General features: G+C 67.8%; 5 protein-coding genes across 5 annotated transcripts; 3 read left to right on the top strand and 2 right to left on the bottom strand.

Moving 5' to 3' along the window:
• Positions 1–3551: 3551 nt before the first annotated feature.
• Positions 3552–5800, top strand: EMIHUDRAFT_438194 (rab GDP dissociation inhibitor alpha). Its single transcript, XM_005761463.1, has 6 exons — positions 3552–3584; positions 3660–4206; positions 4312–4410; positions 4547–4639; positions 4749–4948; positions 5015–5800. The coding sequence occupies exons 2-6, from the start codon at positions 3679–3681 to the stop codon at positions 5625–5627; spliced, it is 1533 nt and encodes a 510-aa protein (XP_005761520.1). The 5' UTR covers positions 3552–3584; positions 3660–3678; the 3' UTR covers positions 5628–5800.
• A 316-nt stretch (positions 5801–6116) lies between these two features.
• On the top strand, positions 6117–8076 carry EMIHUDRAFT_216947 (hypothetical protein; the record flags this gene model as incomplete). Its single annotated transcript, XM_005761462.1, has 5 exons — positions 6117–6559; positions 6741–6830; positions 7170–7315; positions 7600–7651; positions 7857–8076. 5 exons carry the CDS (start codon positions 6117–6119, stop codon positions 8074–8076), a joined length of 951 nt encoding a protein of 316 aa, XP_005761519.1.
• Positions 8077–8337: 261 nt separating this feature from the next.
• On the bottom strand, positions 8338–9095 carry EMIHUDRAFT_358671 (hypothetical protein). Its single transcript, XM_005761461.1, has one exon. It carries the CDS (start codon positions 8930–8932, stop codon positions 8552–8554), a length of 381 nt encoding a protein of 126 aa, XP_005761518.1. The 5' UTR covers positions 8933–9095; the 3' UTR covers positions 8338–8551.
• A 3006-nt stretch (positions 9096–12101) lies between these two features.
• Lhcf33 (light harvesting protein) lies at positions 12102–12895 on the top strand. The gene is made up of 2 exons (XM_005761460.1): positions 12102–12279; positions 12368–12895. The coding sequence occupies exons 1-2, from the start codon at positions 12106–12108 to the stop codon at positions 12812–12814; spliced, it is 621 nt and encodes a 206-aa protein (XP_005761517.1). The 5' UTR covers positions 12102–12105; the 3' UTR covers positions 12815–12895.
• Positions 12896–13004: 109 nt separating this feature from the next.
• Positions 13005–16353, bottom strand: EMIHUDRAFT_416776 (hypothetical protein; the record flags this gene model as incomplete). The annotated part of the gene is made up of 5 exons (XM_005761459.1): positions 13005–13839; positions 14056–14976; positions 15115–15297; positions 15391–15579; positions 15700–16353. The coding sequence occupies 5 exons, from the start codon at positions 16348–16350 to the stop codon at positions 13282–13284; spliced, it is 2502 nt and encodes an 833-aa protein (XP_005761516.1). The 3' UTR covers positions 13005–13281.
• Between the last annotated feature and the right edge of the window lie 8921 nt (positions 16354–25274).

Genomic DNA, 25274 nt, shown 5'->3' with positions numbered 1-25274 from the left:
GGGGGGGGGGGGGGGGCTGGGAGGGGACAGCCTCGAGGCGTCCCGGAAGTGTCCCGGAAGCGTCCCGGAAGTGTCTCGGGAAGCGAGGCGCCCTCCCCGACGAGAGAGTGAGAGAGAGAGGAGGGGCCGGGAGCGCCTCGGAGTCCACAGGTGGAGCAAAAGTCGTCGAGCCCGTCCTCCTCCTCCGCGAGCACCTTGTTGGCCGCGGAGAGCTGCCGGTACTCGCTCGACTGCCGGAAGGCACCTGCGCGGCCCCGGGCGTCTCACGCTCAAGGCTCCTCGCAACGGCTCCGCCTCGCCCTCTCTCTCTCGCCCTGTCTCACTTTCGCCCTCTATGTCGTTCTGTCTGTCTGTCTGTCTGTCTGTCGGAAGGGGCGGCGCGGCCCGCCGTAGAAGAAGTGCTGCAGCTCGCCGATCGAGACGCACACGCCGCTCGCAGCGAGGGCCCTCTTTGCGCGGAACATGTCTTTCCGACTCGACACGATTGCCGCGCCGAGCACCGCCGCGTGGGTCATCTGCGCCCGCGGAGCCTCGGGTTGCGCGCGGCTCGCCATCGCCGCCTCAGCCGCCTCGGCCCGCCCGCCGTGCTGCCACAGCGTCTCCAGCGCCGCGTCCTGCAGCCCTGCGGCAGCCCATTGCCGCAGAAACCTCGCCGCAGCGCCGCCGCCGCCCCCGCCGCCGCCCGCGGCAGAGGTGGAGGGCTCACCGCCGGCGCCCTCTGCATCGGCTGCCACGCCCCACACCAGCTGCGCTGCATCCGCCCCGGCACCCTCGGCGCAGCCAAAGGCTGTGCCGACCGCGGGCAGCGTCTCGACCTGGTAGTCGTCTCCGATCCTGGTGACTCGCTTCTCGTCCGCCGCCTTGAGCGTGCCTTTGGACGCCACTACGCCCGACTCCGTGCTCATCGAGCGACCAGCCAGCAGCCCAGGAGCAGCAAAACCGCTCGAATAAAGAAACCTGGGGACGTAGGGCGAATACAAAGTGAAAACCCGCGCCGCCCGCAATAAGCGCAGATGTCCTCTTCAGCCTGCCGAGAGCTTCCTGGCCCGCGCGCGCGCTCCGCCTGCCGCGCGGAGCGACTCGGTGGACGTCCGAGCCCGCCGCCCCTCGCCACTGCTCCCTGCTGGCCCATGCAGCGCGACACCGCCGGCGCTGCAACCCACCCCGCAGGCGCGCCGACGTGCTGCCCGAGCGCGTTTGGGGGCAGCCGCAGCTCCTCGCTAGGCGCCTTCGGAAGGTGCCACACCCCTTTCCCAGCCGCGCGCGAGTTGAGCTCCGATTTGCGCTCTTTTTCGCACACGCCCGACGCCAGTAGGTGAGGATCGACCATCCTCCGCTAGCAGAGGGCTTCGTCGGGCGCGTCTTCGTCGAGCGGTGGTGCATCTCCCATGCTCCCCCCGCGCCCTCCTGGCAGCCCGCCCGCGGCCCACACCGACGCCCTCACGTGCTCACCCTAGTCGTAGGTGCGGTTTTTTTGCGTGCCCCCCGTCGATACGGGGCGCTGGGCGATGGCTGGGCTTGTCGCCGGGCGAGCTAGCCCCTCAGCCGGCCGCGGAGCGGAGGTGCGAAATCGAGGCGGCGCGGCCCCTGCGCGCAGTCTGTCCGGCCGGCGCGCGCATGGTTCCGTAGCCCGTCTAGTGCCTCACTGACCGACTCCAGCGCTACGGTGTACGCGTGGCCGGTGTGGTACTGGGGCTGGGCAGCCTTGGGGCCGGCGGAGACCGCCGTCTAGCGGTCGCACTAGTCTCTTTTCGTTGACGTTGTTCGACCTGTTTGTTCGACGGTTGTTCGACCATGTTTTGAGCCTTAATTATTAATTATGGTTTGGGTCTCTGAGGTCGATACTAGCGTCTGTAACTTGCCACAAGCATGCTTTACAAAAGTCCTGCGGAGCGGGACTCGCAGAACTGCAAGAGATATTGGTCTTCAAACACTGTGTGAAACGCGCCGTGGTCAAACACTGTTCAACGTCGTTGAACACGTAGCGAAAGAGAGACCGTGTGGGTGTGCCCCGTGTGGCACCCCGGCCTGTTGTCTCACCCTGGCTCCCAAGATCGTTTTGGTCGTCACACTGTGACCTCCGACGTCGTCAAATGTCGCCCGCCTGTCCTTCCCCCCATTCTCGTCTGGTAGTCTCATCTTATTGTCCCATGGGTGTTTGAGGCTGGCTACTGCCACTTCGCTCCATCCAGCCGTCCCGCCACCCCTGCCGTGTGTGATCCCGACCTCACCGTCTTTCGAAATTGTCGCTTACCCACTCGTGCGCGCTCGGAGGGGGGCTGGGCAGGGTTCCCTCGTTAAAATTCTTCTCGAACACCTGAAAGAAAGAAAGAAAACAGACAACCCAAGGGAGGGATGGGAGGACGGCACGCCGCCACCACACAGGGATTTTAAGGAGAGGTGTGTGGTGCGCTATCCGTCGCCCACCCTAGGGAGTCTGCCTCTTCCTATCTCTCTTCGCAGTCTCTCGCTGATTCTCGCTGCAATCTTCATGCCACCACGCGGTCGTCCCACCCTCGTCGTTCTCTCCCTTGTCACTTCCTCCTCTGTCGCGTTGTTCTCTTCTGCCCCGTCCTGCGACGCCGCCGCCTGCCGGTCCCTTGTTCTCGCGGCTTCTTTCGCCTGTCGGCGCAACTCCGTCCTCCTCGCGGCGTATCCTGGCCCCTCGAGTCTATCGAGCTCCCCTCGCGCAAGGACCACATTTCTGACTCCCACTCCGATCATTTGCCTACAGGTCATGTTGTTGCTCAGGTCCACTCTCTCTTCGAACACTCGTGCCTCTACGGATGATGCCGGCGCTGGGGTCCCCTTCGGATGCATCGTGACATCTGACAACTGGATTTCCACTGGTTCGTCCTCCTCGGAGTCATCTTCCCCGTCCTCCTTCCGCTCGGCTCTTCGCTCGGTACGTTCGGTGTGGCTCACCCTCCATGCCGTGAACAGGCGCTTTATCCACCCTATATTCTTCTCTCGTTCCTCTGCCCGTGCCTTGGTCTTGTCGTTGTTTCGCACCCATGTCTGTATGGCAATCGAGGCTGCCTTCCCCACTACCTGTAGGTCACTCGTCACCTCTCCCGCGAGCTCCCTTCTCTTTCTTTCGGGTATGGAGTCCGTGAGTGCGGGTAGCGTGCAGGCAATCACGGGCGCTATTTTGTCGTACTCCTCTTCGGCGAGCGCTCCAAATCTAGACCCTTTCGCCTTTAAGGAGGCTGCCCTCGCTCGTCTCAGGAATGTGGCGGTGTCTTTTGAGTCCGGCGCCTCCCGTTCAACTCTTGCTGTCGCCCTCGCTGTGTGCTTGTCGAGCTTCCGCATGAAGTGACGCGCCTCTTCCTTATTTCCAGCGCAGCTGCCGCTCAGTATGTGTGCCAACGACGCCTGTGGTGGCTCACTGTCTTCTTGTTTCCAGTCGTCCCAGTCTCCCAGTTCCCCGCGTCTCCTCCTTGCCTCGCGCGCCTCTTTTGTGGCCTCATCCCTAGCCGCCTTGCACGCTCTGCTCACCTGCTGTGAGAGAAGACCCGAAAGAATTCTTTTGGAACACCTTGCTTGCACATCGGCCGGCGCCGACTAGCCCAGCGGAATTCGAGGCCTCTCTTGCCTAGTGTGCGCACTCCAGCCCCACGTGCCGTCGAGCCTAACCTCCCCGCCCCGCTCCTGCGCAGCGGCCTCCTCCTCCTCGCGATGGACGACTGGAAGGCGGCGTTTGGCGAGGAGTGGGATGCTGTTGTGCTCGGCACGGGGATGAAGGAGTGCCTGCTGAGCGGGCTGCTCTCGGTCGCGGGGAAAAAGGTGCTCCACCTCGACCGCAACGACTACTACGGCGGCGCCTCTGCCTCTCTCGACATCAACCAGCTCTTTGAAAAGTTCCAGGCCGGCGCCCCTCCGTCCGAGGCGGAGCTGGGCAAGCTGCGCGACTGGGCGGTGGACATGGTGCCAAAGTTCATCATGGCCGGCGGGCAGCTCGTCAAGGTCCTCATCCACACAAAGACGGCAAACTACATGGAGTTCAAGGCGGTCGACGGGTCGTACTGCTACCGCGCGCCAAAGGCGCGCTCGTCGGGCGAGTTTGGGCGCGTGCACAAGGTGCCTCTCACGCCCAAGGAGGCGCTGTCGAGCTCGATGCTGTCGATGCTGGAGAAGGGGCGGATGGGAAAGTTCACCATGTGGGTCGCCTCCATCGACTGCGGCAAGCCCGAGGGCTTCTTTGAGGTGCGGCTGAGAGACTGATATTGTGCAGTGCTGGGCGTCGCCCCTCACTCTCACCCCTCACCCCTCACCCTCACCCTCACCCTCGCTCTCTGGCCCTGGCCCTAGGACGGCTCCTTCCGGGACATGCCGTACTGGACGCGCGTGGGCATGACGGGCCGCAAGAAGATGCCGCTCACTCAGTGGAACGGCGACCAATTCTTCAAGGCGCGCGGGCCTTCCTAGACACTGCCTAGACACTGCCTAGACACTGCCTAGACACTTCTTCAAGGAGCGGGCCCAGTGCACAGCCGGGCGTCGCCTGCAGACCCCTCCCGCACACCTCCCCGCACCCTCCCTGCAGGACTGGGGCCTCGAGGCGGGCACGATCGAGTTTCTCACGCACGTCTGCGCCCTGTACCGCGACGAGTCGTGGCGCTCCGCCCCTGCCCTCGAGGCGGCCTCGCCCTCCCGCCCCGCGTCCCGCCCCGGCGGCACACACGCTCTCCGCCTCCCACATCCCCTCGCGCCTCCACGCCTCGCGCCTCCCCCTCCCCCTCCCGCAGGTCGTCTCGCGCATGCAGCTCTACCTCGAGAGCCGCACGCGCTTCGCCGGCATGACCTCGCCCTACCTCTACCCCCTCTTCGGGCTCGGAGAGCTGCCGCAGGCCTTCGCAAGGCTGGCGGCGGTGCACGGCGGCACGTACATGCTCAACCGCGACTTGGACGGCTCCCCCGTCTTCGGGCCGAACGACCTCTCCCTCGAGTACGCCGAGGACACTTCCTAGACACTTCCTAGACACTTCAGAGACACTTCCCTCTCGTACCTCAGGTACGCCGAGGACGGCACCGTCGCGGGGGTCGTCAACCACGACGGCGAGGAGGCGGTGGTGGCGCGCACAAAGACGGTGGTCGGCGACCCGTCCTACTTTGCGGGCAAGACGAAGCCGACCGGCTCGGTGGTGCGCGCCATCGCGCTGCTCGACGCGCCGCTGGCCGAGATGGAGAAGGACGGCGCCTCGTCGTGCCAAGTCATCTTCCCGGCGGCGCAGTGCGGCCGCTGCAACGACCTGTACCTCTTCCTCTGCTCGAACGCGCACAAGGTTGCGCCGGCGGGCAAGTACGTCGCCTTCCTCTCGACCAAGGTGGAGGGGCCGACGCAGGGGATGAGCAACGAGCAGATCGCCCACCGCGAGCTCGCCGCCGGGCTGGCGCTCTTCACGCGGCCGGGCGCGCCCATGCCGCTCCACCTCTTCTACGACGCGTACCCCACCTACGCGCCGCTCACCAACGGCACCAAGGACCGCGTCTTCATCTCCGAGTCCTTCGACGCGACGTCGCACTTCGAGACGGCCATCAACGACGTGCTCGACATGTACCAGCGCATCACCGGAGAGACCCTCAACCTCGACGCCCTCGCCGCCGCCGCCTCGGCCGAGCAGTAGAGTACTCCGAGTAGCGTACTCCACGAGTAGCGCAGCCCGCGCGGCGGCGGCGGCGGAGGGGCAGTAGCGCCAGTGCCGTGGAGACGCGGCGGGGCGAGACGTCGCCGACGAGGGGGGCATTTAGGCGCAGAAGGTAATATATTGAAGTAATCACGCGCCGGCCAGATATATCACATCACACACATTGGACATGCAGCTCTTGGTACTTGGAGGATGGAGCTCTCGGATCACCATATCACCGGCGACGCGCTGGCCCTCTGGCGCCGCACGGGCCACGCCCACACGCGGCACGGGCTCTGGCCCAGATGTTATTTTTCACTTATATTCGTGTGAAGGGATCGTCGGCGGCGGCGTCGTCGTCGTCGTCGTGCGTCGTGGTGTCGTCGTCGTCGTCGTCGTGATCGGCCTCGTTTTTCTTCTTTGCCTCTCCCCACCAACGCGAACGCGGGCAGCGAGCCGGGCCTGCGCTGCTTGGCAGCCGCGCCTCCCATGATCATCTCACTGACGGCAGCCCTCGCCGTCTCCTTCCTCCTCTACGTCTGCATATTCGGCGGATCCTCGACCGGCTTCATCGGCAAGCTCCACCGCCTGCTAGTGCGCTGCGAGTGCTTTGGGCTCTGCTTTGGCCGCCGATGCGCCCACTTCCTCTCCCGATCCGAGGAGGTGTGCTGCGGCCGCCCGAACCCGCTGCTGCAACTCTTCTACCTCTCCCTCGTCCTCGGCGGCTTCTACCTCTTTCTCCTCTCGACGCGGCAATACATGGACAACCCTCGCCTCGCCCATTACCACTCCTACGCGCCGTACCCAGCCGTCGGCGTCGCCATCGCCACCTTTGTGGCGGCGAGCTTCAGCGACCCTGGCACCATCACGCCCGCCAACCTCCACCGCTTCTCTCGCGAGCCCTTTGACGGCGTCCTCTACCGCCCGAAGATGTGACACCGACCAGCGCCCCGACGCGCTCCCGCCCGCGCCAGCGAGCACCCGCACCCCGGCGCCTCCTCCCAGGTGCCCCAGCTGCATGCTGCCGCGGCCGGCGCGCTCAAAGCACTGCTCCATCTGCAGCACGCGGACCTTTCCTCGACGTGTCCGTGACACGTCCCTGACATGTCCCAGGCACTGCTCCATCTGCAACAAGTGCGTCTCCCGCTTCGACCACCACTGCCCGTGGATCAACACCTGCGTCGGCGAGAGAAACTACCGCTGGTCGAAGCCTCTTGCCGCCGCACGAGCACACGCCCGCACGTCCGCACGCCTCTCTCTCTCTCGAGCAGGTTCCTCCTCTTCCTCCTCTACCACGCGATGCTCTGCTTCTACTCGGCCTACCTCCACGGCATGCCACCAGCACACCGCCCCCTCGCCCGCCTCGCCCGCCCTCGCCCTCCTCCACCCTCCTCCTCCACCCTCCTCCTCCACCCTCCTCCCCACCCCCCTCAGGCACCATCCTCGCCTACCTCGCCTACGACCTCCACAGGCTGCACGAGGCGTACTACATCGACGCGCACGGCGAGGGGGCACACCACCCGCCACCCGCCAGCGAGAGAGGCCGACCGAGCCTCCTCCTCCTCTAGGCCAGCACCAGGCCGTCACCCGGTCCCAGGCCTTTCAGTACCTGATGCTCCACCACCAGATGGTGATCGCCGTCGGCGCTTTCTGCCTCGTCATCGCCGTTGCCCTGCTCGGCTTCTGGGGTGCCTCCTCCCCGCCTCCCTCCCCGCCTCCCTCCCCGCCTCCCTCCCCGCCTCCCTCCCCGCCTCCCTCCCTCCCCGCCTCCCTCCCCGCCTACCTCCCCGCCTCCCTCCCCGCCTCCCTCCCCGCCTCCCTCCCCGCCTCCCTCCCTGCCTCCCTCCCCGCCTCCCTCCCCGCCTCCCTCCCCGCCTCCCTTCCCGCCCGTGCGCTGCCCGCCCCGCCGCCGCCCGATCGTCTTCACGTGGCGTCTCACGCGGCGCGGCGGAGGGCAGGCTACCACTGGTAGGCTACCACTTGTGGCTCGTCCGGTGCGGCACCACCACAAACGAGTCCTTCAAGTGGGTCGACGTCGTCAACAGTCTCGCACGCCAGCAGGGCGTTCCTCGCCGTCAGGCGCGAGCTGCCGCCACGCACGCTGCCAGGCGCCTCTTCACAGGTCCGCATGTGAATAGGCCAAGCTGCCGCTCAACCGGCGACCCAATCTCGCTCGCCGGCCGCCCCGCGTCACCCCCCCTGCTCACCGCCCCCCCCCCCCTTCGCAAGGTACAACCTCGGCTTCGTGCAGAACGTCGCTTGCGTGGTCTGCCCGCTCTCCTCGCGCCCCGCGGACGGGTTTGCGCCCGCGAGGGAGGCGGGAGGCGCCCTCACCACTCTCGTCAACTCGGCCGAGCCGGCGCACGGGCCGGCGGCCGGGATTGACGACCGTTCGCTCGACGACTCGGACGAGGAGCTCGTGGAGCCGGCCGCGCTGCACGAAGACTAGATAGACATAGAGCGAGCGGGCGCCTCGGGCGCGTCTCGGTATATATTGTCTGTACAATAACGCTGTAGCCCTGATTATAGTGCGTGTGCTTTCTCTTCATACTCTCCACATACGGCTTTAGGTAAGGCTTTACCGTAAACGCAGTACGAACCGCGCATCACACCCCCGCAAATCTTCACTTGTCGCGGGACGCGGCGCGGGGCCACATGCCGACGGCGAGAAAGCCGCTTTCCCAAAGCCGCGCGTGGCTTGCGGTACATGCAGACTCCGTTCACGCAATTCTATTTTCCACCGAAGGCCGCTAATCGGGTGTGAAACGCGTGGTCGCTGTCGCGACGGTCCGTCCGGCGCTGGTCCGGCCCCCCCCCACGCCGCCTGCACACAGCGAAGAACATCTCGTCTACACATGATTGGTGGCACCGGCCGCGGGCGTGTGCATGGCGCGCCACAAATAACGATCCGTGCTCCAGTCATCTCATCTCGGGTCTGGAGAGGAGCGGCCGCTCGTCGACCCGCTCTGCCGCAGCCGCTCGAGCTCCGACTCGCCTCTGCTCCTGGAGAGGCTCACCAGAGAGCTCACCTCCTCGGCGCTCGCCTCGTCGAGAGACGAACCGAGCGAGCACGCGTCTGTGCCTTCCGAGGAGAGGGACCAGCGGCAGGTCGGGCAGGTATTGGCCCTCTCAAGCCACACGTAGAGGCACCGCCAGTGCAGCTTGTGCAGACACGGCATGCAGGCCACCTCGTCGCCTGGCATGTAGCCCTCGAGACAAATCGGGCACGTCTCAACCTCGCAAGCAAGAGCCCTGGTTGTGCGTGCAGAGAGGACGCGGCGCGCGACGGTCGGAGAGACGTCCATCTCGGCGACCGTCAGAGGAGCAGTTCCGGCGACAGAAAAGATGTTTCGCACGGCTCCACGGCGCTGTAGAGTCCACGGCAGAGCCGGCCGCTCTGCGCTGGAATCGGCGGGCGGCGGTGTCCGCGTTCTGCGAAATCTCATAGCAGAGCCCGTCGTAGCGGAGGGGACGGCGCTATCGCGAACACAAGGCAAGGTCGGTGCTAAAAGCGCGCGCATGAATTCTTTTTTCAGGGAGGTTCTTCTCGACCCCCCTCTTTTCTTTTCCTTTTTCTTTCCTCTCTTTTTCTCTATTTTCGGAAAACTCCGTGGAAATCGTCAAATTTTGGGCTCTGAGCCGAGTCTGAGAGATTTTTGAAAACCAAACAAACAAGAAATCACGACTCTCAAGAAGAAGAGATCACTCTGTGTGACACATTTCTTGTTGGCTTCTAAAAATGCACTTGCATGCGACTCTCACAGTGATTTGGGCTCGGCAGCTTGTTAGCCCTCAGCCGAAGCTGGGGCCGGTCCCGTAGCCGAGAGAGCCCGCGCCGATGAGTTCGACCGACGCGGTCGGGGGGCCCTGCGGAGAGGCCAGCGAGATGGCGATCGCTCTCTCTCTTCCCGAGTCTGAGGCTGGTTTGGGCCCAAAATCAGCCAAATTTTAGGCCAAATCGTCAAAATGCCGGGAATTTTGCGGAGAACCCGTGTAGACCTGGATGGAAATTACCCTGCGACCGCCTGGGTATTTGGAGCACTTGGAGCACTTGGAGTGCAGTCATTAACCTCACATCCAGGGCCGGGGAGCTAAGAAGCGCACCCAGCGAGCCGGATGATCGGCATCGGGCTACGGGCTAGAGAGCCCTGACCCCTAGCTAGGGGGGGTGCGCATTCGCAGGGAAAGGGCCGTAAAGTAAACACGGGTCTCCGAGGGTTGGTTCCGTGTACCGGGTTTCCCCTTAACTGCAGAACGCCCCCTCTACTCGGAGCTAGTGGACACGGACACGACACCACATGTCACATACACGTACACGACGGCCTAACTTCGCCCGGTTCCCCGGGGCCTCGTCCCCCGCCCGTCAGAGCGAATCTTCGGTCCGGTTCGGTCTCTTGCTCGCCTTCCGGGCGTCGGCTCCCCGACTGCCTCTGCAGTCGTTTTTGATGCCTCTTCTTCGGAGGCGGCCCCCCCGCCTCACCTCCGCCGGCTAGCCCCATCGGCCCCGAGGGAGCTGATGGCCCGGCCGGGGTCTCCCCGGGCGAGGGCGGCGGCAGCGTGTCTCGTCGCCACCCCTCCCCGGGAGGTCGGGCCGGCTCTCCCTGGTCGGCGAGTCGCGCCCGCATCCGCGGCCTCTCTATCGTTCTGTCGTAGATCACGGCGGTCCAGCCGCCGCCGCGACGGGTCTACCCCCTGTGGGTTCGCACGGCCCGACTCCACTCGCAGAGGCCGAGTCAGCTCGACTCTCACCTCCCTCGACAGTTGACTCCAGGCCTCACCCGGGGCCCTCCGGTCCCGGCCTTCCGGTCCGCCTACGTCTCCACCGCACGTACCCCATTCGCATCCACATTCGCCTCTGGCAGGTAGAGAACGTCGACCAGGCCATGTTCCACCAGGGTCCAGGGCGACCGCCGCGGGCAGACGGCACTGGGACCTCTCCTTCCCTGATGTCTCGTACGGCATCATCCGACCGGTAGGGTTGACGACTCCCACCACCAGGTCTCCCTCCCCTTCCCGGTGTAGGATGTTGGTGTCCCCTTTCCAGCCCAGGGATCCGTGTATCCGGGCTGCGGTGACTCCCTCCGGCCAACCCACCTTCTTACCGTCTCCAGTCGACTCCACCGGGGCCAGCAAGAGGCACGACGGCTCCCGTATCTCCCCTTCGTGGTCGCCCTCGTCCCCGGCCTCCTCCAGGAGCCGGGCCGCGGAGTCTTGCTCTAGGCTATCCATGAACTCGATGGCCTCCACCCCAAACAGATATTTCAATCGGCGGAGGTGCGGGGGGGGCCTCGCCGGCCAGGCATCGCTAGGGGGGGGCAGTGGCTGGGTGGGTAGCCTCGCCGTCCAGGCCCCTCTAGGGGGAGACAGCCTAGTCGCTGCGAGCCCGAGTTGGAGTGAGTGCTCGCCGTCGTCCGGTGATAGCCCCCTTCCACTGGCGAGAGCGTCCTGGGGCTGCGGTCAATCTCGATCGGCCCACGGGGCGGCTGGGCGAACCGGAGAGCCCTTCGTTGGGCCGCAGCTGCCTCGCTCTCCCCCCTCGACGGCCGCAAGCGTACCCTCCCACCTCCGGGTCGCCTCCTCGGCCGGGAGTACACCTCGGCTCATACCCGCCGCCTTGCGGCTGGCCGCCGTCGGGCCGAAGCGATCGAGTCGCCGTTGAAGGATGGAGTCCTCTTCTGTGGTGGGCGCCCACGGCTGCGAACCTGACCCCTCGGCCGGATCCACTCGTCCCGAGGAGACTCCCTCGCGTGGTCCCCCCACCCCTGCGCCGGCGTCTCCGCTTGCCAGGCGGCGGAGCCACTCCATTCGTCCCAGCCTCCCTCGCGCGACCCCGCGGAATCCCCAGTCGATCGATCCCACCGCCCGGGCGCCCTCCCCGCCTCGGGCCGCCGCCGCTTCGCCTCCGCCGAGCCCGCACCGGCTTTGTCCTCCACCATCCGCTCAGCGTCGCCTGCCGCGGCGGAAGCAGACGCCCCCGCCATCAGGGTCCTGAGCGATGGGAGAGGGCCTCCCCGACCCAAGGGGCAGGCCCAACGTTGCACCGCTCCATCATCGGTGAAGGGGCCGGCGGCGGCGAACGAACCTTCATGCCACCTCGCGGTCGTCCCACTCTCGTCGTTCTCCCTCTTGTCGCTTCTTCCTGACTTCCTCTGTCGCTTCGCTCTCCTCTGCCTCGTCCTGCGACGGCGTCGCCGCCTGCCGCTCGCTTGCTCTCGCTTCTTCTCCCGCCTTCGTCTCAGCTCTGCCCAGCCGCATGTTATTCTTCAACACGTGAGCCTGTGTGTGTGCCAGTCCGCGCCAGTCTGCGCCCTTGTCGTGCCAGTGTGCTGTGAGAGAGCCTTGTATCTTAAGAATTCTTCAACACACGCACCTCGTTGTGCAATTTAGAGTGCGCATCGCTTGCTGCTCCTCTCGCACACCCTCCTCCCGTCACGAGGGCATTGCCCCCCACCTCCCTCCTCGCCGCGCGTCGCAGGTCATGCTTTCCACCTCCGTCGCCACTCTCTCGTTCAACGCGCCCGCCATGCGCGCCCCGGCCACCCGCTCGTCGGCGGTCACCATGTTCTCCGAGGGCGACCTCGGCGTCCTCCCGCCGCTCGGCGTGTACGACCCGCTCGGCCTGATCGAGACCCGCGACATGCGCCGCTACGAGGCGCGCGCCACTCCCTCTCCCTCGCCATCCCCCGTCGCCGCGTCGCGCCCTCGCCACTCCGCTCGCTCGCGCCCCGCCCTCCCCGCAGATCATGGAGATCAAGCACGGCCGCGCCGCCATGCTCGGCTTCCTCCACGTCATTGCGCTCAAGGCGGGCATCGTGCTGCCGGGCGACCTCTCCCCGTCGCTGGGCATCAAGTTCTCGGACGTGCCGACCACCTGCTTCGGCTCGCTCGAGGCGGTCCCCACCTTCGGCTGGCTGCAGATCATGCTCTTCACCTGCATGCAGGAGACGGGCGCGTCGCCGCTCGCCGAGGCGCAGACGGACGACAAGGAGGCGGGCGACATCGCCATCGACTCGTGGGTGCGCTACGACGACCCCGAGACCAAGACCTTCAAGCTCAACGCCGAGCGCCAGAACGGCCGCGCCGCCATGCTCGGCATCACCGGCTGCCTCGTGCACGAGCTCCTCGGCGTCGATGCGCTCTACCCGACCGGCGGCCTGGGCGGCGCCGCGCCCCCGGCCATCTTCTAAGCAAACGCAGCCCGCGCGCCTGAGTGTATGTGTGTGCTGCGGGTGCAGGTTTCTCAAATATTCCTACGATGAGTGCGTGCGCGTGCGAGCGACTGCCGCGTGTTATCGCGTCCTAGCCGAGCGGCATGTGTCTCGCTCTCGGCGGCGCCACGCAGCGTCGGCCGTCGCTCCACAACATATCTCGCGGCATCGCCTCGAGGGCATCGCCCAACTGCCGCATTAGAGTTCAGACCCACCTCCCGCACGACTCTGACACTCCGGGGAGCTCGACGCTGAAAGACCCCTGGCCACGTAAAAAACCAACGTCTCACAGCGCAGCAGCGTCCCACGCGCACACCACCACTGGCCGCGGCGTGACGAGCCGACCAGGGCGCGGGCCGCGCGTACGCAGACAGGCTCGCGCCTCCGATGTCGCAGTCCGTGAAGAGGGCGGTGGATGGCGCCGAAGGCGAAGCGGGACCGCGCAGTCAGCCGTCCCTGTGGTGCACCTCCTGCTGGAGCAGCTCGACGATGGTGCCGATCGTGCGGCCGGTCAGCGGCAGGTCGAGCTCTGGCGTCTCGATCTTTGCGAGCAGCAGCTTGTCCAACTCTGCGCGAAGCTGCTTGAAGAGGACCGCCACTCGCGGCGGCGCGGAGAACTCAATCCAGCCGTCGACAGCGATGGTCTGCTGCGCGTGCTGGACCTTGAGCTCGCCTCCAAACAGAAGCAGCGGGTACGGCGTCACCATCGTCGAGTCGCGCACAAAGACCTGCGACGTGCGCACCTTCTCGTAGTAGACCAGCCAGCGGGAGCGTAGGTCGCCGCCGCTCGCGTTGACAGACGACGGGTGCACCGCCACCGCCAGCCCGCTCGGCCCCTCGATCTGGGGCGCCCGCGCGCGGCCGGCGTAGTGCGGCCGCGAGCTCGGGGCCGCCTCGGGAGGCACCACTCGCACCACGTTCGGGTAGAGCCCAGCGGCGAGCACGGCGCGCAGGCACGGGTCGGAGGCTGCGTTCGCGTTGTAGTGCTCGCCGCCCACCGGCAGCTGACGCATCGCGTCGCGGACGAGCGCCGCGCCAGTCCGGGAGGGGACCTCCCCGCCGCCCCTGCCCCCGCCCCTGCCTCCGCCCCTGCCTCCGCCCCTGCCTCCGCCCCTGCCCCAACCCCTGCCCCCGCCTCCGCCCCCGCCTCCTCCGGGCGGCGGGCAGAGCAGGTCCTTAGGGCCAGGGTTAGGGTTAGGGCAGAGCAGGTCCGGCTGCACGAATCCGATGTCGAGCAGCAGCTCGAGGAACTGACTCATCACCGGCGCCATCCCCTCGAGCCGCTCCTGCGAGAGGAACGAGTCGCGGCACCAGCCGCCGCTCGCGCGCCGGCCGCGCGCCTGCAGCGCGCGAAACTCGCGGAAGGCCCGCAGCACCGCGAGGTGGTCCGAGCGCGAGTCGGCTGCGAAGCGCTGCCGCGCCTCCCGGGCGGCGGCGCGCTTGTCCGGGTCGAAGGGCTCGAGGAAGGGGGAGCGGAGCGAGAGCGCGGCGGCGATGATGAGTGCGGGCTCGAGGCAGCGCAGCATGCACGCGTACAGCAGCATCTTCCCGATCCTCACGTCGACGGGCAGCGTGGCGAGGTGGCGGCCGAGCGGCGTGAGGCTCTGCTTGACGTCGAGCGCCTGCAACTCGCCCAGCTGCCCGATCGCGGCCTTGACCGCCGCCTCGGACGGCGGCTCGAGCGCCCGCGCGAGGAAGGGCTCGATCTCGCCCAGCTCGAGCAGCTTGATCTGCAGGCAGAGCTCGTGCAGAGGGACACGTGCCATCTCCGGAGGCGTGAAGGCGGCCAGCCCCCCGCAGCGCTCGCGCGTGAACATGCCGAAGTACTCGCCCGGCCGGACCCGCCCCGCCCGGCCTCGCCGCTGCCGGCGCGACGCCTGCGAGACCCACGTCTCGACCAGCTGCGGCAGCTGGTTGACCGCGTCGTACCGCGTCTCCTTGACGCGGCCAGAGTCGATCACGTACACGACGTCGTCGATCGTGATCGACGTCTCGGCGACATTCGTCGAGACCACAACCTTGCGCCGACCCGCCGGCGGCCGCTCGAAGACGCGCCGCTGCTCCGCCGAGGAGAGGCCCGCGTGGAGAGGCAGAGGCAGGAGCCGGGCCCCTGCCTCGCCGCCGCCGCCGCCCTCGCCGCCCTTGCCGTCCCTGCCGCCCTTGCCGCCCTCGCCGCCCTTGCCACCCTTGCCACCCTTCCCGCCGCCCTCGCCGCCCTTCCCGCCGCCCTCGCCGCCCTTCCCGCCGCCATCGCCGCCCTCCCCGCCGAGCGCCGCGACCAGCGCCGAGATCTCGCGCGTGCCAGGCATGAAGACGAGGATGGCGCCCTCGGGGCGGGTCGTGTCGAGGTGGCTCACGAGCGCCGCCATCGCGTCGATGTTGACCTTCTCCTCGTCCATCGTCTCGAGCGAGCGCAGCACGTGCTCGCTCCAGCTCTCGCCGTCCTCGTCTCGCGCCACAGCCTCCCGCGCCGCCGCCGCCGCCGCCTGTAGCGCGTCGCGCGCAAAGCCGCGAGCCTTGCCCTCCCGCCCGCCCGCGCCGACTCGCTGCGCGACCTGCTCCGCGAAGCCGAGCCCCTCCGTGCCGCCCGCCGCCTCCGCGCCGCGGGCCCTCCTCGCGTACGGCCCCCCCTCCTCGATCTGGTGGCCGGTCCTCTCGAGCACCTCCTCGAGGAAGGCCTCACGCACCGGGTGCGTGAAGCCAGGGATGTGGAGCGTCGGCGCCGCAGGAGGCGGCGGGGCACCCTCCTCGCCCGTGCCACCCGCGCCGCCGTCCCCTCCCGTGCAATCGGCCGGCGCCTCGAGGCTGGCTGGCGCCTCGAGGCTGGCGGGCGGGGGGGGCAGCGGCGCGGCGCCAAAGGCCACCGCGCCGAAGTAGGAGGCGAAGAGGGACGCGTTGATTGTGGCGGACATGAGCACGAGCTTGAGGCCGGGCCGCCTGGCGAGCACGTCGCGCAGGATGATGAGCAGGAAGTCGGACTCGAGGGAGCGCTCGTGCACCTCGTCGACGATCACGTGCGACACGCCGCGCAGCTCGCCGTCGCCGTGCAGCCGCCGCAGCAGGATGCCGGTCGTGCAGAAGAGGAGCCTCGTGTCGCGGCTCCGCTTGGACTCGAGCCGGATCTGATAGCCAACCGTCTCTCCGATCCGCTCGCCGCGCTCCGCCGCCACCCGCTCGGCGACGCCGATGGCCGACAGGCGGCGCGGCTGCGTGCAGAGGATGCTCGTCACGCCGCCACGCCCCTCTGCGATCTCGTCGTCGAGGATGAACTGGGGCACCTGCAAGGCGGTCCCGCGCGGTGAGGTGCGTGCGCCCGAGGAGAGTGCGCCGTGTGCCGGCCGTCTCGCCTGCGTCGTCTTGCCGCACCCGGTCTCGCCGCTCACCACGAGCACGTCTGCCCTCCGCAACCCTTCCAGCACCTCCTCCCGCTTGGCGGCGGCGGGCAGCTTGCCACGCACGGACTGCATCCTCCGCCATGGCTCCGACGCTCGCTTCGCCTCCTCCGCCGCCCGCATCGCCTCACCGCAACGCACCTGCGCCGCCGTCAGCGCCGCCTCTGCACCGGCAGCGCCAGCAAGACCGGCACCAGTGCCAGTACCCTCGGTCACTCGGCTGCAGAGCTCGCTTGTGCTGCAGAGCTCGCTTGTGCCCGTCTTTTGGCGCTCTCCCTCTGCCGCCCCTCCTGGCTCTCCTTGCTCCCCTGGCTCTCCTCGCCCTTCGGGCTCTCCTATCGCCGTCTCCACCGTCGCCACTGCCCCGGCCCGTTCTTCTGCCTCCTCCATCTCCTCCGCCTCCTCCACCTCCTCCGCCTCCTCCTCCTCCGCCGCCGTCTCCGCCTCTCCCTGTACCCCGCCCTCGCCACCACCAACCAATCTTTGGTTTGCGAGCCGCCACCGCCTCGCCCTCTCCTCCTCCTCCTCCGCCTCGCGCACCGCCCACGCCGCCGCCGACTCCTTCTCCGTCCGGAGCCGCAGCGACAGCGCCGCCCGCTCGGCGGCCGGCACGCTCGCCGCCTGCGTGCTCGCCTGCTGCGACGGCTCATGCGGCGCCCCCTCCGCCTCCGGCTCCGGCGCGGAGGGCGGCGGCGCGTCGACGCAGGAGAGGCGGTGTAGGAGGGACGGGAGCTCGGCGCGGAGCCTGCCCAAGGTCGCACGGGCTGTGAGCTCGCAGAGGGGGGCCTCCGCGCGCCACTTGAGGTGAACGAGGGGGCTGGCGACGGTGGCGGCTGCGTGGCTTCTGTCGTGTGCCGAAGGTCTCTCGCGTGGCACGCACCACTCGAGCAGGCGTGGGGAGATATGTGGAGATATGGGAGGTATGGGGAGATATGGGGAGATATGGCACGCACCACTCGAGCAAGTCGAAGAGGAGGCCCGCGGGCTCGCTCCCCGCGGCGCTGGATGCGAGCTCGGCGCCCTGCGGCGAGCGGCGAGCCGCGTGGCTCAGATGCCTCGCGGGGTGGCGCGTGAATGGGGCGGGTGCGTCCTCTCCACCTTTGCGAGAAGCATGCGGCTCAGCTCTCGCTGCGTGCGCGGCAGAAGCCGCGGGCACCTCGCTGCGATCAGCGGGGGCGCGCGGGGGTATGCCCACCGCTCCGCAGCCGCAGAGACGACTAGCAGCTCGAGCGCCTGCGGAGCGGGGAGGGTGGAGAAGGGCGGGAGAGGGTGGGAGGGTGTGGGAAGGTGGGAGGGTGTGGGAGGGTGGGAGGGCATGAGAGGGTGGGGGTGCGACTGGTCCGTACAGACAGCCTCCAGCACGTGAGTGACTCCCCAGAGAGAGTGCGACGCCTGCAGCGTGACTAATGATGAGCGATGAGCGGTGAGGGAGGCGCCTGCAGAGTGCCCGCGGGAGTGCCGCGGTCGTCGCGAGACTCGAGCAGCGGCGCCCCCTCCGGAGAGAAGCCGGCGAGGCGGGCCGCCGCGCCGCCGGGGTCCGCCTAGGCGCGAGGCGCTCTTGAGGTGGAGCGGCGAGCCGCGCCTCCTCGGGCCGTCCGGCATGCGGCGGGCCTCTGCGTGTGCGCGGGTGCAGTAGGCGGATGGCACGTGCCGGCTGGTCGGTAGGCGGCACCCCCGAAGCACGCACCGGGGGCAGTGCGGAGGGGGGCCCCCTCCCGCTCCCGCCTCCGCCTGTCCTGAGTGCGCCGCCGTGAAGGCCCACGGCGCCTCGCCCGTCGCAGAGTCCCACAGTAGCGTGACCAGCCTGCACCCGCCCGGCAGAAGGCCGTACTCGCTCCCGAGGATCGCCTGCATCGCCGTCTCCTCCTCCTCGCAGGCTGCGCGCAGCGCCTCCGCCTCCGCCTCCTCCGCCGGCGCGCACAGCGCCGCCATCCCTCCCGCCGCCCCTCCCTCCGCCCCTACCGCCGCCACGGGCTCGAGCCGGAGCGCCATCTCCCGCAGCAGCAGCGCGAGCGCAGCCTCCTCGACGCCGCCCGTCTGGGAGAGGGCGGCGGCGCACCGGCTACGCAGAAATCCGAGGCCCGCGAGCCGGTTGATCTGCCCCGCCTCGACCGCCGCCGAGAGCGGCACCTCCTCCTCCTCGTCCTCCGCACCGACGGCGCCGAGGACGACGGCGCCGCTCCTCGCACCGCTCATTCCCGCGGCCGCCCGGACCGCAATCGGCCGCAGCTTTGGGCGGAAGGCGAGAGGCAGCTCGTCGAGCGGGACGTGCACGCACAGCCAGTCGAGTGTGTCGGAGAGAAGGGTCGGCCTCGCGAGGAGGGAGGCGCCGCCCGAGCGAGAGAGCACGATCCCGACCGCCTGCTTCGCATGCCGGTCCACGAAGCGAAGCGAGGCGCACGCCCGGAGGAGCAGCGAGGCGGTGGCCTCATGCGCCGGCGCCACCGCCGAGCCTCCGAGCACGGGCGCCTCATCCCGAAGCTCCTCGAGGAGGTCGAAAACTAGGGCCTCCATGTCGCTGGACAGGCCGATCTCCTCCAGCACGCGAGACCTCCTCGTCGCCCACGCCTGTAGCCCTGCCCGCTGATGCGCGAGGAAGCGACGGAAGGAGGCGTCCTTGTCGTTCGGTGGTGGAGCAGCAGGGCGCCTGCTCGCACGGACGCCTCCGCGGCCGCGGCCGCCGGTCGCCATGCCGCACGCTTTGCCCGCCGAAGCGCCTGTCGACGCACTTCGCTGGTCGCGGCGGTCGCCGCACCTGTCTTCGCCGACGCGCTCCCTCGTCGACTCACTTCGGCGGCAGTGCAAAAAGAATTTGGAGCGATTATAGAAATCTCCACATCCGCCAACGACGAGGGTGGGACGGCCGCGAGGTGGCATGAAGGTTGCAGCGAGAATCGGCGAGAGACTGCGAAGAGAGATAGGAAGAGGCAGACTCCCTAGGGTGGGCGACGGATAGCGCACCACACACCTCTCCTTAAAATCCCTGTGTGGTGGCGGCGTGCCGTCCTCCCATCCCTCCCTTGGGTTGTCTGTTTTCTTTCTTTCTTTTTATCCGCTGCAGGACGAGGCAGACGAGAACGACGCGACAGAGGAGGAAGCGACAGGAGGGAGAACGACGAGAGTGGGACGACCGCGAGGTGGCATGAAGGTTGCAGCGAGAATCGGCGAGAGACTGCGAAGGGAGATAGGAAGAGGCAGACGACCAAGGGATAGGGTGGGCGACGGCTAGCACCACACTCCTCTCCTTAAAATCCCTGTGTGGTGGCGGCGTGCCGTCCTCCCATCCCTCCCTTGCGTTGTCTGTTTTCTTTCTTTTTCACATCCGCTGCCCAATGAAAAGAATTCGAGCATGCGCACTCAGAGCAGACAGGCTCGACACAGGTGCGGGCTGGTGCGGGCCGCACAAAATAGCGCAGAAAAAGAGAGGAAGCGGTCTCTAGAGAGATCTCTCAAAGAGATCGCCAATGTGGAGAAGGGAGTCCATTGAGCTGGGTGAGGTAGTGTCCCCAGCTATGGGCGTGTCCACGTTGGAGCCAGGTGTGGTGTGGACGCGAGAATAGCTCCGCCCGTTCATGGAGGCAACCGATGCGAGTCGACTGGTGTGTGTCGTCGTGGTTTCGTATCAAGAATACTCACTCACTCACAGCCTGACGCTGTCATCCCTTGTCAGGAGCGGGAGAACTACTCGAGTAGGGGAGCGCAACTAAAGGAGGCCCGGCCCGGCCCCCGTCGCCCGTGCCGCCGCCCGCCGGGTGGAACCTGTCCTATAGCTATACACAAGAGAGCGTCCTTCCAAGAATCAAGATCCTTGATCTGCAAGGTGGGGACTCTGTCCTTTTCCCTGGTATCGCCCTTCCAAGTCCTTGATCTGCAAGCATTCTGCAAGGTGGGACTCTGTCCTTCTCCCGCGAGATGGCCCTACATGGACATGGACATGGAGGTTGGGGTGGAGCGCTTGGTTCTGCGTTTCCTTTCTGTTTCGTTTTCTTTCCCTTTCCCTTTTTCTCCTTCTCAGGCCCAGGACGCGGCGTTTTCTTTCTTTCCAGTTCCACATCGAGGTGTGTGTGGTCGCGTGTCAAGCGATGCGGAGACGCTGTGGAGTGTGGAGATGTGTGCTGTGCGTGTGGTGTGTGATAAGCTGAAGGTCGTTTTTTGATCTTGCTTCTTGGTCGGGGCCGGCCCCCCCGCGCGCGCGCGTCCCCTGAGCCCTGGTCTGGCAGCCTGACAGCAAACCCCGACAGCGCCTGACAGTGCCCGACAGCCTGACAGCGTTGACAGCACTTTCTCTGACAGAGGCTGACAGCACGTATCTGACAGCCTGACAGCAGAGCCTGACATCAGAGGCGACCCGTCGCTGTCAGGCCCTAACGTGACAGCCTGACAGCTGCCCGACAGCCCGACAGCAGCTCACAGTGGCCTGACAGCAGCGCTGACAGCCCGACAGCCCGACCAGCCCGACAGCAGCACCTGAGCAGCACAGACCGTACACAGGCCGTGCAGCCTCTTTCTTGTGCCCCATGAGGGTATGACAAAACTATATTCATGCAAAGACATGTGAGTGTGGTCCATGTCCATGTAGTCATGGGATGGTCATGGGTCTCTCTCTTCGACTCTCTCAACCCTCCCGCCCCACCTCTGCGGACCCGCGGCTGTGCTACTACAAATGAAGCTACCAGCTAGCCTTCTGGGGCCCTACAGTCATACATGCCTATACGGCGTCTGGGTGGGGGTGGCCGCCGCCGTCTGTGCCGCCGCCTGCGCTTGCGCCTGCGCCGCCATCTGCGCTCCCGGCCAGGCGGCCGCCGCTGCCGGCGTGATGGCCGGAGGCAGAGTAGAGACTAGAGTATGTGTAGCAGAGTCCTGCCGGTCTCCTCTTGATAGTGTCATAAGTGTGGCTGGTGTGTGTCAGAGGTCAGAGCCTGACACAGCACCCCGACAGCACCACCTGACAGCACCTGACAGCACACCGACCACCTACGTCTGACAGCAGCAGCAGCCTGACAGCTCCGACAGCTCCGACAGCGTCTGACAGCAACACCCGACAGCTCCGACAGCACCCGACAGCTACGTACAGATCCCCTCTGATGTCAGACACGCACCCGACAGCACCCGACAGCACTGACAGCACCGGTGACAGCTGGTCTGAGCTCTCTGACAGACGAGGCGCCTGACAGTGCCTGACAGTGCCCGACAGCCCGACACGCGACAAATCACCTGACAGCCTGCCAGCCAGGGCTCAGCGCGTCCCGAGACGGCGAGAGGCGCGCGCGGCGGGTGCCCGGCGCCGAGCTTTCAGGCTCGGGGTGTGGGTGTCAGTATTGACTATTGTAATCCCTGGGGTCGGGCGAGCGTGGTGGTGACATTATCCACATTCGATCGACGACTCCGCCGCTATATCCTTTCTTCGTTCTCGAGTCGTAGCGGCTTTCGCGCTGCTCTGCTCTGTGCGGCACATGAGCATGATGGGTCACGGTCCAGGACCGCCGGCTCGACGAGCGCGTGTGTCACGACGCCGTCCTCGTCCCGCTCCATCAGGCCGTTGAGGTTGGAGTAAATAAACGGCGCGACGCCGCCAAGCTCGACGAGCGCGATGCGCACCGCCGAGAGCGCCTCCGCCTTGCCCTCCTCACCGCCCGCCGCCGCGACCGCCGGCCCGACGACCTCTCGCCACCGCAGCAGCGGCACGCGCAGCCGGGCGGCCAGCCGGGCCGCCTGCCGCAAGAGCTCCGCCTCGAGGCGCGGCCGCTGCGTCCCCTCGTCGCACCGCCCGGCGAACAGCGGCTGGTCGACGAGCAGCAGCGGGGCGTGCGTGTCCCTCCGCGCGAGCAGCCGCGCCGCTGCCCGCGCCAGAGTGCGTCCCTTGGCGTCCCTCACCCGAAGCAGCCGCACGTTGCCCTGCGCGCGAGGCCAGGAGAGGCGTGGGGGCGAGCGTGGGGGCGGGGCAACCTAAGCAGCTGGGCTCGGGTGGGCGGCGCCTGCGCCACGAGTCCGAGCAGCGCCTTGTTCTCCCGCGCGCACTGCTTGTCGATGCGGAGGCAGGAGCGCAGCTCGTGCCCCGACATGAAGAGCTCCTCTGCCCCGCACCCGCCAGGCAGCACGGCGGCAGCGCCCTCAGCCTCGCCGCCGCCCTCCGCCTCGCCGCCGCCCTCTGCGCCGCGCGCGTCCGCCACGCGCCACAGACGCACCGCGCGTCGCGCTCGCGCGCCCGTCGCCGCGATCGCGTCGAGGTGCCTCCGGTTGAGTGGCTCCCGCAAGCGGAGCTCCGCCACGCTCTCGCCGCCCAGCCCCAGCACGGCGGTCAGCCAGCGGCGCGCGAGCGGGGCGATCGCGGCGTCGTCGGCGTGCAGCGCCAAGTAGTTGAAGAGCAGCTCCGGCCGCCGCCACCCCTTCAGGCGGGAGAGGCACGCGGCGTCGGCGGGGCGGTGGCTCGCGCCCTCCCCGCCCTCGCCCTCGCCCTCGAGCTGGCTGCCCAAGGCCTCGCCAACCAGGCGCAGCAGGCAGGAGGGCGCGGTGCCAGCGCGCGAGAGGGCAGCGCGGTAGCGGGGCCTCAGCTCGCCCGCCCGCTCGAGCACACAGCACGCGAGCATCACACCACGCACCCCCTCGAGCGCCCGCGCCGCCTCGTCCGCCGCCTCCGCCTCCGCCTCGGCGCCTCCCTGCCGCGCCCCGTCGCCCGCCCCGTCGCACGCCTGCACCAGGAGCCAAACCTCGTGCCCCAGCCTCTCCGCGCCCTCCACCCACTTCTGCTGCGGCCGCACGCCGCCCCTCACCAGCGCGCCGTGGCTCGCGCACAGCAGCAGCGCAACCTCGGACCCTCGCGACCGGGCAAGCACAGCCGCGCTCACCTCCTCCCTGTCCCCGCCCGCGCCCACCGCCGCCAGCAGCCTCTCGACCGCCCACGCCTGCAGGGCTCGCAGCAGTACCCGCCCCTCCTCGCCGCAGCCCGCCAGCCGCAGCACCAGCAGTGCCGCGCCCGACCCCGACCCCGACCCCTCCGGCCGCGCCTCTGGAGGAAGGCTCGCCAGCCACAGCCGCAGAGGCGTCTCCAGGAAGGGCAGCGTCGCCCGCAGCGCCTGGCTGTGCTCCCTCAGCTCGGGCCGCGCCTCCAGCGCCTCCCCGAGCCGCGGGGGGCGCGCCTCCGCCTCGAGCCGCTGCTGCACCGTGCCGCCGCCGCTTCGCCAGCGGAAGGCGGCGCCCGGCGAGGTGAAGCCGCGGCACAGCACGAGGAAGCAGGCGACGCGCGCCGACGAGGGTGCCGTGCGCGTGAGCGGGCGAAGTGAGCCCAGCAGCTCGTCGGCCTCTTCGGGCGTGAGCGCGGCGAGGGTGCCGAGGAGCAGGCCCAGCTCGGCCAGGCAGCGCTCCACCCCGCGGCGCGTCTTCAGCCCTTCGTTGCGCTTGGCTGAGAACTTGGCGACCGCGTAGACGGCGGGAGCCTCTGCCGCGCAGCGCGCCAGCACGCCGCTGCACAGGGCTCGGGCCGCCGCGAGCGCCTCCTCCTGCGGTGGACGGCCCTCGGCCGCTGCCGCCGCCTCGGCCGCCAGCTCGCACACGGCGTCGCACAGGCAGCTGGCGATCCGCAACCACCGGCCGTGTGACTCGCTCAAGCTCGCCACCTCGTCTCGCTTGCGGAAGAGGCCGTCGCTCGGAGACGATGGCGCACTCAGGCTCTCGTGCAGCGCAGCACTCAGCTGCGAGATTGCCACTCCGCTTTCGCCCGCGGCCGCGGCAGCGCGGCATCGCAGGCTGCCGCAGCGCCGTGCGGCCTGCGGCAGAGGTAGGAGGAGGGCCGACAGCAGCAGTGCTTGCATGGGCAGCTCACGGCGTAGGTTCTTTTTCTTTTTTGAAGAGATCACACGTGGTGATGGAAGAACACAACCTACCCTCTCCACTCTCACGACGCGATCTTTGTCAAGCGCAACAACTTCAACCTGCTGCTCCACGAGACGTTCGGCGGCGGCTTCTCGCCCACCGCCGTTCTCAAAAGCTGCGCCGCCTTGCGCGCAAAGTCGCGCGCGGCAGCGTTGACCGCACAGCCTACTCGCCCAAGTACTCGCTTTCTTTTATGTCCCACCATGCAGAGCGCATCTCTCTCTCTGTTGTGCGAGGCGTGAACCGCGCCATTCGCTCTCACCTGGCAACCCTGTCTGCACGTCTCGCGCGCGCGTGAACAGGGCCCTAGCCTTCGCCGGCATGGCAAAGAAGGCGTCGGGCGGGCGCCTGTTCTCCAGCGTCAGTCAGCTAGCCTTCGTTCCAGAGAGAGAGAGGCGTGAACCGCGCCATTCGCTCTCACCTGGCAACCCTGTCTGCACGTCTCGCGCGCGCGTGAACAGGGCACCTCCATAAACATCATTTTGCAGGGGCTCCAGGCCCCAAATGACGTGTGAGTGTTAGAGTTGTTTGGTATTGCTAAAAATCTCTCTCACAACAGACAGACAGGCACCAAAACAACAACAAGCAGGGACCACCCCCACAGTCGGTGGGTGTTCGATCGAGCTTAATAAGGGCGTTGTTCTTCTGACCCAATTAATTGGCACGCTCATTGCGCGCCTGCTTTGCTGATGTTGGTAGCGTCGCCCGCCACTGCAGCCATGGACATCTGCGTGAGCTGCGACCTGCGTGTGGCGGCGTGGACGACAAAAGAGGAGCAGCCCGCCGCCGCCATCGCCGCCGCCGCCATCGCCGCCGCCGCCATCGCCGCCGCCGCCGTCGCCGCCGCCGCCGTCGCCGCCGCCGCCCTCCCCGCCGCCGCCCTCCCCGCCGCCGCCCTCCCGCCCCCGCCCTCTCCGCCCCCGCCGTCGCCTCCCCTGCCGTCGCCGCCCCCGCCGTCGCCGCCTCCACCCAGCCCGCCGCCGCCGTCGCCGCCGCCAGCCTCGCCACCACCACGCCAGTGCGGCGAGTGCTTACAACAGCAACTCGGTCGTCGAAGGCTACACGAAGGCGAGGCGGGCAACATCGCAGGCCCTCCTTGGGAGATTTGGGACGGTGGAGCTTGCACGGTCGAGTGCCCTTCGTGGTGCAACTCCTCGGCCCCTAAGGCTCACTCCTCG

The sequence above is a fragment of the Emiliania huxleyi genome (assembly GCF_000372725.1).
Source record: "Emiliania huxleyi CCMP1516 unplaced genomic scaffold EMIHUscaffold_71, whole genome shotgun sequence".
In the NCBI taxonomy this organism is placed as follows: domain Eukaryota; phylum Haptophyta; order Isochrysidales; family Noelaerhabdaceae; genus Emiliania; species Emiliania huxleyi.
The sequence above is the reverse complement of the archived record's forward strand: the minus strand, read 5'-3'. Positions and strand labels throughout refer to the sequence as shown.